Source organism: Rhamphochromis longiceps, linkage group LG19 (genome assembly GCF_057381845.1).
Source record: "Rhamphochromis longiceps isolate RC_006_pf linkage group LG19, R_longiceps_female_GT1.1, whole genome shotgun sequence".
NCBI classification, from domain to species: Eukaryota; Metazoa; Chordata; class Actinopteri; order Cichliformes; family Cichlidae; genus Rhamphochromis; species Rhamphochromis longiceps.
In genome coordinates, this window is record NC_140575.1 from 11760919 (window position 1) to 11773082 (window position 12164).

Sequence of the window (12164 nt, forward strand, 5' to 3'; positions counted from 1 at the left end):
TTTTGGCATAATAACTGGTTACCGTGCTCGTTACCACAATAATAACGTAGTTACTGTAACGCGTTACTTAATAACGCGTTAGTCCCAACACTGGTGTTCAGTGATCATTTATCCCAGTGCGAGATTAATTTCTGGATGTATTCTTTAAAAATGTTCACTTTGTGGCTGTGTGTGCATGAAATAACCTTTATTTTCTATTGTGTGTATCATCGCATACTCAAAATAGAAAAATTACTAATTTATTTGATTATCAATGTTTACTGAGAGGAAGCTGGATGAACCTTATACACTTGAAACATCACAAAGTTATTTAGATCTCTCCTTCTGGAGCTGATTGCTGGAGAGGTCAGACTTTTATTGGACAGTTGAACTTTATAACACTTTTATTAACACTAATTAAATGGCTGTAATGGACTGCTACTGTCTCTTTCAGTCTGATACCAAAATTTAGGATATATATATATATATATATATATATATATATATATATATATATATATACACACACACACACACACACACACATATATATATATATATATATATATATATATATATATATATATATATATATATATATGTGTGTGTGTGTGTATATATATATACCACGGAGAGAGGTTAGCCAACTAACGGAGTTGCAGAAAGGTGCGACGAATAAGGTGCCTAAGAAATACAGCAAGCTGTCCATACCTGAGGCCTTGGAAACTGCCAAGCAAAGACTCACAGCCTTGGCCAGCCGCTTGAGGAGGTACACCAGAGAGATAGAAGGCAGGAGAATAAACCAGCTGTTCTCCACAGAACCAGCAAAGGTGTACTCTCAGTGGCAAGGGAACAATAAGAGAACAGCACCACCAAGGCTGGAGACGGAGCAATACTGGAAGAGCATATGGGAGAAGGATGCAACCCATAACGGCAATGCTCAGTGGCTAGAGGATCTGAGGGCAGACCACAGCGACCTCCCTGAACAGGGTCCAGTAACCATCACAGTGGCAGATATCCAAGAAAGGGTCTCCAGTATGAAGAGTTGGACAGCACCAGGGCCCGACATGGTTCACGCCTACTGGCTGAAGAAGCTAACTGCACTCCACGAGCGTCTGGCAGCACAAATGAACCAGCTGCTAGTTAACGAGAGACACCCGGAATGGCTAACTGAAGGCCGGACGGTCCTGATCCCCAAGGACCCCAAGAAGGGACCGGTCCCCTCCAACTACCGACCAATAACCTGCCTCAGTACTACATGGAAGCTCCTGTCAGGCATCATATCGGCTAAGATGAACAGGCACATGGGTCAATACATGAGCGGGACACAGAAAGGAATTGGCAAGAATACCAGAGGCGCAAAACACCAGCTACTGGTAGACAGAACAATCAGCCGAGACTGCAAGACCAGACTGACCAACCTGTGCACTGCCTGGATTGATTACAAGAAGGCCTATGACTCAATGCCCCACAGCTGGATACTGGAATGCCTAGAATTGTACAAGATCAATGGGACCCTAAGAGCCTTCATCAGGAACTCAATGGGGATGTGGCGTACAACACTAGAGGCCAACTCCAAGCCCATAGCACAAGTCACCATCAAGTGCGGGATCTACCAAGGAGATGCTCTGTCCCCACTGCTGTTCTGCATAGGCCTGAACCCCCTCAGTGAGATCATTAACAAGACTGGCTACGGATACCGACTACGGAACGGAGCAGTTGTCAGCCACCTCCTGTACATGGATGACATCAAGCTGTATGCCAAGAGTGAACGAGACATCGATTCACTGATCCACACTACCAGGCTATACAGCAATGACATTGGAATGTCGTTCGGACTGGAGAAGTGTAGTCGGATGGTAACAAAGAGAGGGAAGGTAGTCAGAACTGAGGGGATTGAACTACCAGAAGGCAACATTGCAGACATAGAGGACAGTTACAAGTACTTGGGGATCCCGCAGGCGAATGGGAACCATGAAGAGGCCGCTAGAAAAGCTGCAACCACCAAGTACCTGCAGAGGGTCAGGCAAGTCCTGAGGAGTCAGCTGAATGGTAAGAACAAGATCCGGGCCATCAACACGTACGCCCTGCCCGTGATCAGGTACCCTGCTGGGGTAATAGGCTGGCCAAAGGAGGAGATAGAAGCCACTGACATAAAGACAAGAAAGCTCCTTACCATGCATGGAGGGTTTCACCCCAAGTCCAGCACCCTGAGGCTGTACGCTAAGCGGAAGGAAGGGGGCCGGGGACTGGTGAGTGTCAGCACCACAGTCCAGGATGAGACAACGAACATCCAAGAATACATTGGGAAGATGGCCCCAACTGACCGAGTGCTCAGTGAATACCTCAGGCAGCAGAAACCCAAGAAAGAGGAGGGAGACGAGGAACCATCATGGAAGGACAGAGCCCTGCACAGTATGTACCACCGGCAGATAGAGGAGGTGGCTGATATCCAGAAATCCTACCAGTGGCTGGACAAAGCTGGACTGAAAGACAGCACAGAGGCACTAATCATGGCAGCACAAGAACAAGCTCTGAGCACAAGATCCATAGAGGCTGGGGTCTATCACACCAGGCAAGACCCCAGGTGCAGGCTGTGTAAAGATGCCCCAGAGACAATCCAGCACATAACAACAGGGTGCAAGATGCTAGCAGGCAAGGCATACATGGAACGCCATAACCAAGTGGCCGGCATAGTGTACAGGAACATCTGTGCCGAGTATAACCTGGAAGTCCCGAGGTCAAAATGGGAGATGCCCCCAAGGGTGGTGGAGAATGACCGAGCTAAGATCCTGTGGGACTTCCAGATACAGACGGACAAAATGGTGGTGGCTAACCAACCGGACATAGTGGTGGTAGACAAACAGAAGAAGACGGCCGTAGTGATCGATGTAGCGGTTCCGAATGACAGCAATATCAGGAAGAAGGAACACGAGAAGCTGGAGAAATACCAAGGGCTCAGAGAAGAGCTCGAGAGGATGTGAAGGGTGAAGGTAACGGTGGTCCCCGTGGTAATCGGAGCACTAGGTGCGGTGACTCCCAAGATAGGCGAGTGGCTCCAGCAGATCCCGGGAACAACATCGGAGATCTCTGTCCAGAAGAGCGCAGTCCTGGGAACAGCTAAGATACTGCGCAGGACCCTCAAGCTCCCAGGCCTCTGGTAGAGGACCCAAGCTTGAAGGATAAACCGCCCGCAGGGGCGTGCTGGGTGTTTTTTTTATATATATGTGTATGTGTGTGTGTGTGTGTGTGTGTGTGTGTGTGTATATATATATATATATATGTGTGTGTGTGTGTGTGTGTGTGTGTGTGTGTGTGTGTGTGTGTGTATATATATATATATATATATATATATATATATATATATATATATATATATATATATATATATATATATATTAGGGCTGCCACGATTAGTCGACTAGTCACGATTACGTCGACTATCAAAATCGTCGACGACTGATGTAATAGTCGACGCGTCGTTTGAAGCTTTGTAAGATCCCAAAAGACGCAGGAATAAGTAGCAGGATTTAAGAGTGTAATAACGGACTCAAACAGAAGATGGCAGCACTGCATGTACAAGGATGCCAGCTGCCGTTAAACCCCGAAGAAGAAGAGGCTCTGTCCCAGAATTCATAGCGCGGCCCAGCGCAGTTGCCAACAATGGCGGTAGCTGGTTAGTTTTAATATTAATCTTATTATTCTTTCTGGGTCACAAAATAAACGTTTAACATATTTTCAGGCGAGAATGTAGCTGTGTAAACCTCAAATATCTGCTCAGTTTATCAAGACACCACATATTTTCAAAAGCGCTCCGACGTTTTCGGAGACGTCTGTTACTCACTAGCTCGATAGCTAGCCGGGGGCCATGAGAGCACCGGACTCCCAGCTAATCGTTTTCAAACCAACCGCCGTCTTTCGCTACTCAGGTTAAACATATATAAGTCACTTAGATAACTTAAAAATGTTATTGTTTGGCTTATTTTAGTATTTTATTTGTTCCTGAGTAAATCGGTTTGGCTGAGATTAAAGTTATAGCTTTTACACAGCTGAATAAACGTCAAGCAGACAGCTGATTATCAGAAGTGTGAGATGCTGGAGAATTTACTCCGGTGTCCCGTTATATTTTAGATAGCAAGGAGTTTATTAAACTTCACTGAAACAATCTGCAAATTTCATTAAAATTAATAAACTATCATCTTGTCTTTATTTTTTAGTTAGCACAGACCTTAAACACTTAAAGCTGTAAGCTAATGATAGTTATATAAGAGCAGATGCTGCTGGTGCAATAAGCTGTACGTTTTACGTCCAATGGATGATGATCTGATTAGTCGACTAATCGCAAAAATAATCGGTGACCAGTCGACTATCAAAATAATCGTTTGTGGCAGCCCTAATATATATATATATATATATATATATATATATATATATATATATATATATGTGTATATATATATGTATGTATATATATATATATATATATATATATATATATATATATATGCATGCGCATCCTAAATTTTTGATGGATATGTACTGACAGGATCTTCACCTATAAATGAACTCACTCCGCCGTAGGACTGATTCCACTCTTTGACCACTCACTCCTCTGTTATTAGAGTTTATTTGTTTTACGACTTATTTGTGGTTAAAATATTTTTGATTTTCTACCAAAGCTTCCCCACTTTGCCCAGAATAAAATTCTGCTGGAGTTATATCAAATATACATATATATTAGGGGTGCAACGATACTCGTATCGATATTGAACCGTTCGATACAGTGCTTTCGGTTCGGTAAGCATATGTATTGAACAATACAAAATTTTTAATTTATTTTATCAACTTTCCTTCTGACGATGCTGTCTGTGTTGAGCGCTCAGTGGATCTGCGCTCGACAGTGCAGCCTAGGCGGAGTAGTGGAACGCAGATTCACTGAGCGCAGGGCAAGCTAGCCAGACAGCAGTGTTGCCAACTTAGCGACTTTGTCGCTATATTTAGCGAGTTTTCAGACCCCTTAGCGACTTTTTCTCTAAAAAAAGTCGCTCAAAAAAAGACGTGAAAGCGCGTATCGCTTTTACTCTCAACAAGCAGCGGGTGCTGTAACGCAGTCAGTTCTTCTTTTACTCTTTTATTCTTATGCTGTTTTGTGGATCACAAGGTTTAAAACTACTTGTAAACACACACACACAAAGTAACTCAACCAGAGTGCCTATTTCGGGTCACTTTTGCCGGTCCAAGCCCAGGTAAAGGAGCAGGGTTGGAATTGTGACATTAAAAAAACCAATAATTGCTAAAAGAAATTTAATTTGTAGTTCTAAATAAACTCTAAATGCATTTAGGACGTTTTTTACTCACTTTGTCTCTTCCACAATGTTATTTCTCTCTCCAACAACATAGGTTACAATTAGATTAGCATGACCAATTATGCAAATTAGGCGATGACATCATTTAGCGACTTCTAGCGACTTTTAGGACAACCAATAGCGATTTTCCTTACTGAGGAGTTGGCAACACTGCCAGACAGAAGTTAAGCTCTCCTTGTAACATGACAAAATGAACCTCCCCCATCCTCATTCAGATCTGGCGTTTGGAACTATTTTGGTTTTCATGTGAAGCATGACCCTGAAGGTAAGCGTGTCATGGACTAAAGTAAAACAGTATGTTGGCTGTGCCACGCAATGCTCAATTACATGGGTGGGAACTAGTGTGTTAGCGCAGTTAGCTCGGGGCGATTCGCGGTAGCTCCTTAACGGAGATTTGCCTTGTTGTGGCGTTAACGTCATTTCAGATTAACGCTGACAGCACTAGTGGGAACACAACGAATATGACTGCACATTTACTCCGACATCATCCTGGTGCAAAGACAAGTGGAAGCTGACAAAAACAACAAGCACGCATGCTACAAACTTTACCCGAGTCATTTAGACAGCCCTTAGCACATGATTCTTCGGATATGTTTAATATCCTGCTTAGAATATAGCCCAGAAGAAGCGTATAGTATAGCTTTTATTTTGGAAAGAGCCATTTCTCTGTGATAAACTCTCTTTTCCAAAGATGAGTGATTTCTCGATCAGATAGATTTATTTTTTTATTACTTTGTTGTTTCAGCAACATCAAATTTAAAAACTGTACTTTTGAGTTAAAATATATATTTATAATTTTAATAAATGACAAATTAAAAAGGCATGAATATTTTTTTGTATCGAAAAAATATCGAACCGTGACACCAAAGTATCGAACCGAACCGTGAATTTGTGTACAGTATGAATAGTGATAGTGTAAGATATTTTTAAATCCTTTGTCTGATTTGGTGATGTCATCACTGTTTACAGATCAAGTGATGTGATAGTTGCTCCTGAAACATCATCGTCTGAATTTCCTCTATGTGATTTACTTTGTGATGAAACTCTTTAATTGTCATATCGTAGCTTACAGCTTAATAAATACTTTTAATGCAGAGTGTCTGAACAGAAACTGCTCTGTGGTGTTTTTGTCTTGACGACTGTAAGTTGTGATGAGAGTTCACTGCCCTCCAGTGTTCACTAATTTGCTCAAATTAGTGACACAGCAACAAGCTGCAGCCACGCTGAGTCTCTGTTTCAGCCACATTGAAAGTTCGGACTTCAAAGTTTTTCAATTTTAATTACAGGCCAGTAAATCCAGAGTTATGATAATATATATCAGCCACGCTTTGTTCTAAATACTGTCGTCATGTTTTTGTGTGCGTGGGTTTTAAGCGTTTTCTAAGGACAGCACAAAAACAGGAAAGAAAGAAATAAAGCCACATGTTTCCTATCGTTGGAAAAATGCACCATGTCGACCAATTTAAAAAAAAAAAAGTCAACACGTGGGATTTGATTGTTTAGGAAGAGGGAAAAGTTTTGGGAGTGACGGTAACGGCAGCGAGAGAGAGAGAGAGAGAGAGAGATTTTAGATGTGGGAGATTTGTGACGTTTAGTGTGGAGTGTATACTTAGTGTGTTGTGTTGTCTTGTGTAGCTCTTCTGTTGTGTAGTCGTTTTGTTTTGTGTGTCAGTGAGGGCACTAATGAATGTCACAAAGGCACATTTGCAACGTAAACACTGTCACTAAGTAGAAAACCAGGGGAGTGATACACCTCCTGTTGTCAGGCCTGCAGGTTTCTCCCTGTGCTCTTCTGTCTTTTGGTGGACAAACTTTTTTTTTTACTGGCACACATCATTTGTGTAGCATCTTACTGCGACACCTGATTGTTCTCTCATTTTAATTTTAGTAATATTTTTAGATGGTTGTAGAAAATGAAAAAAAAAAAACGGCAGGTGTATTGGCTTCATTTTTAGATAAATAGTTGTATACGTTTACAAAATGTACATTTTATATTTGCATTTCAAATTATAAACATTTACCCAACATGTCTGTGGTTTTTGTACAGTAAAAAAAAAATACTACTAGGATTTTAAGTTCTGTGTGTGATTTCAGATCAGTAATACTAATGCAGTATGTCAGTGAAAACAACTAAATTCAGTTGAGCTGAAAAGATACCAAACAAGGCAGGGGGGGGGGGGGAATAAAATGAAACAATCTGAGGGTGAAATACAAACGTAAACTCAAAAGGAGTCAAAAATGTCCGGTTGTATTTCAGACCTCAGTGGGTTAATCCAACAAATCATGAAAAATTAGGTTTACATTTTTGTTCATGACAGTGCAGATTTCTGACATTTTGTGTAATTTAACATGAAACAATGTGATTGTTTTCTAACAAAAAACAGTGAAACTTAAGTTAGATTTGTGTTTGTAAATGAAGCGCCCCATGTTGTGTAGCTTTCTGGATTTTATACTTGTTGGGCTACATATTTATTTATTATACAGGCTATACAGTACATAGCATCAAAACTCACATATTTTATGTAACTAAAGTGTGTAATTATGTGGGCTACAGACAATAATTAAGTTCTAGACAATATTTATATGAAAAACGTGTATACTTACTGCATTTGAATCATTCTAACCATATGTAACCACCTGCATATGTGTTTGAATTTGAAGGCTTTGATTTTGCCACCCCATTTGATTTCTTTGCCACCCTAAGAAAATTTCTCTAGATCCGCCCCTGCCCATTTCACAAGCCTCTCACTTCCGCACTTCTCGTACTTCCTAGTACGCGCCATATGTAGTATGCGAACTGCGTGCGGTCACTGGATTGAGACACAGCCTGAGTCACCTGACCGTCAGATTCTTCGCAGCACAGGCTGAGGAGTGGCAGCATTCTTACTCATCAAACACCCAACAATGTAGACGTAGTTTTAATTCACTTGAAAGCCAGAAAACAAAAAAAAAACAGTTTTATTTGTTGTTATCGATCGTCCATCTGGGCCTTAGAGTTTCTGATTGTCATACTTATCTCATTTAGTGCTCAGTTCTGATAAAAATATTAATTGTAGATGATTTTAACATCCAGATGTTGAAAATCAGTTACAGTAGCCTTTACATTTAGAATAATGGATTACACACGAGGACTCTCATCACAGTAGGTGTCTTTCTGAAAGTGCTGTAACTAAGTTTAAGGATCTGCTGTTAACAAAAGTCTCTAATGAGAAGTGGTCATGGGCCGGCTGAGTTATCTGGATTTTCCCATGGTGTCCCTGTGTTCCTGCCTCTGGGCGGAGCCCTCGTCACTACACCTGTTATACTCACCTGTGGGAGATCCAGGCCAATCTGCAGGCAGTATTTAAGACTAGAAGAGGAATCAATCTGTTTCACCGTCCCCAATTGCAGCTTCTCCATACCTCCATTAACCAACCTCTCCCTCTGTTCATCGAGCCCCCACTCCAAACATTCACTGCTGTGCCTTAGTTTTACTGTCACTGTTACACACTGAAGGAGGACGAGGTTCATCCAGGTGCACACTGAGGATTATTGCTCTGAAACACAGCAAAACAGCAGTTCTGTGTTACTGACGGCTTCTGGTACCATAACTGGCCTGTGTTACTTTTGTAAGGGATTACTTGGCCAGTCACTTATTTGTCAGAGTGACTGTCTGCCACCTACTGGTTACTGAGTTAAAGCAGATGACTCGTAAGCTGGAGAGGAAATGGCGTGTCACAAATTTAGAGGATCATCATTTAGCCTGGAGAAATAGTTTGTTGCTTTATAAGAAAGCCCTCCGCAAAGCCAGAACATCTCACTACAACCCTAAGAACAACCCCAGGTTTATCTTCAGCTCTGTAACCAGGCTGACAAACAGAGCTCTGTTGAGCCAACCGTCCCTTTAACACAGAGGTGGGGGAACTCCAGACCTCAGGTCCCGAAGGTTTTAGATGTGTCCTTGATCCAACACAGCTGATTTAAATGGCTAAATTACCTCCTGTGAGATTATTCTGTTATCATATGTTATCTTATATCTGTAGTTAAAGTAGTTGAATTATGTTAACTGCTGTAGGTCATATAATATCCTTTAGTCTAGATTGTGTGCCGTGTATGTAGCTTAGTTTCCATTATATTTTTGGGTTAAAAGAATGTGACCATTTTTGGATTTGTTAGACAGGTGTGCATTACCCTGTACCCTTGATCTGCTGTGACTGTGTTACACTGTTTCTTGACATTTCATACTGCTGAATCATGAAGAGAATGTTGTGTGCAGAGGACCTTGTGCTGATAATAGAAGAGACAGACCACATTCCATACACCCACCTTTACAGAGAGCAGAAAGACAGGGAGCCGAGGTCATAACTTAGGCTCCGTAACAGAGAAAGAATGTGAAGGTTTAGGCTTTTACGACTAGGTGGGGGCCACTAGAGGCTATCCGGTTGTTCAGTGATGACGCGACGAATCCGACGAATCCTACTTCCGGGTCTAAACGCTCCTGTGTTCAATATGACACAATGCTGTGTTCCTGGTTGTTTTAACCAATCTGGCTCAAAACAACAGTCTAATCTGTCATTTTACCGGTTTCCTTGTGAAAAGAGAGAGAAGAGGAAGTGGCTGAAGTTGATAAGGTATGTTACAACTCGTAAGTGAATGAATAAATTTGTAAGATAAGAGCTAGTGGGCTCTTACTTTAGTTAGCTAATATAGCTAGTGATGAACAATTAAAACCCGCTACTAAAAGACAAACTGGCTTTTACCAGTAATTGTACTTATATAGACAATGGATTTTATTGTGTTTTTTTTTAATACAAAGACGTTGTTGCATTTTTGAAGTCATTTTTATTTCTCCAAGCAAAGATTGAGAGCTAAGGGTCACTTCGCTATATATATGAACCTTAGTTAGCTTTCGACGCTCAGAGGAATAAAAATTACGTCCAAAAAGCGATGTCTATGTAAGAAAATACATTACAATCCCCAGCCTATGTGCCAGTTAATTACCAAAATAAAGACCTAACCAACAAATAGCTAGCAAAGGTTGCCAGTGCTTATCTTTCTGGTAAGCTTAAAAGCAAATTAGTACAACGATGTGTAAGAAAAGCATCTGGACTTCTTTAAGTTTTAAGTTTCTTGAAGCTTCTCTCATCTGGATGAAAGAAGCTTCTCTCTATTATTTATCTCTATTTTTTTTTTTTGTATTAATCATAACTAATGGAGGGCTAGCGTATGATCTGAAATTTCTCTCTGTCTTTTTAAACACTTCCACAGACGTGAAAACTTCACCCCAAACTGCAACTCAAGAGTCTGCAGTTGGCACTTCCCTCAAGGAAAAGCTGCGGGGCCAACAAGATTTGCATGGAACGACGGGAAGTCTTTTCAGTTCCCAGATGACCACAACCCTGTTAGAAAAAAGAAGAAAAAAGAGCAGGTCCCAGCTATTGGTGAAAATCAGAGTGAAATATCAGATGAGCCACATCATTCCAACAATGCAGCTACACAGACAGATACTGCAAGTTCCACAAGTTCTTCCCAAAGTCTTCTGGTGCTAGAGATTCAGAATGACATGCTAAGAATAGAGAATGAAAAACTTAAAAAACAAGTAGAGAAGCAGAAGCAGACTTTCTCATTCAGTCAAATATCTGACAATCCTGAAAGGGTCCAGTACTATACTGGATTGCCCGATGCTGCTTCTGTCCTGTTTTTAGAAGCGCTTCTTTCCAGATTTGATCTTAAATATCATTCTGATTGGACTGTCCAAATGATGCCCCTAATTGACCAGTTATTTCTAACCCTGATCAAGCTCAAACTTAATTTTGGTCATGAAGACCTTTCAATAAGGTTTAACTGCAGCAGAGGCACAGTAACTAATATTTTTACAACAATTGTTAGTGCACTGTATGACATTTTGTATGTTGGCATGCTGGAAAACAACATTCCCTCGAGAGCCAAGAATCAAACATTGCTGCCAGATTGCTTCCAACCATTTCCTAACTGCAGGATTGTGCTTGACTGCACGGAAGTTTCTGTTTGTAACACAGAGAGACTTGACACACAAAGTCATTTGTACAGCCAGTACAAAGGACGGACCACACTAAAGGCTCTAATTGGTGTGGCTCCTAATGGTGTAATAACCTTTGTAAGCAACTTGTACGGTGGAAGTGCCTCAGATAAGGCCATAACAGCTGACTGTGGAGTACTGCAACATCTACAACCAGGTGACATGGTCATTGCAGATAAGGGCTTCACAATTCGGGACATCCTACCAGAAGGGGTCTCACTGAACATTCCGTCCTTCCTCACCAACGGACAATTCACACAGGAGGAAGTGAACAACAACAGGAAGATTTCCTGTGCAAGAATACATGTAGAGCGTTCCATTCAAAGACTGAAACTTTTCTCAATTTTGCATCACATCCCACATCAGTTAAAAAAAAAAAATATTAATAAGCTCTTGAAAGCATGTGTGTGTCTTACAAATTTACAAACACCTATTCTCCGTGAAATTGAATAAATTATACCTGTGAGAGTTCAGAGGTAAAAGTACATTGTGTCATTTTCTAACTACTTGTGGACCAGAAAATACAACTGTTGAATAAGTTTACTTTTATTATTTATAACTCCTAAGTGTTCTGGATTGTTTTGTGTGTATACTCAGGATGTTACAACATAAAAACAACTTAGTTGCATAGTTTCAAATTGAGGATGGTCTCATTTGTGATTCGTATAATGTTTTACTCTGTTTTTATCAATGGCTTGTTACATTTTTCATTCCATTCCAGCTTCCTGATTACTGCCTAGTTTTCTTGCTATGCATTTTCAATTAAAATGAAGAATACCAGA

The 12164-nt window shown here is 40.9% G+C and overlaps 1 protein-coding gene across 1 annotated transcript; it reads left to right on the plus strand.

Moving 5' to 3' along the window:
• Positions 1-9740: 9740 nt before the first annotated feature.
• Positions 9741-12164, plus strand: LOC146646316 (uncharacterized). The gene is made up of 2 exons (XM_085391563.1): positions 9741-9955; positions 10593-12164. The coding sequence occupies exons 1-2, from the start codon at positions 9777-9779 to the stop codon at positions 11833-11835; spliced, it is 1422 nt and encodes a 473-aa protein (XP_085247689.1). The 5' UTR covers positions 9741-9776; the 3' UTR covers positions 11836-12164.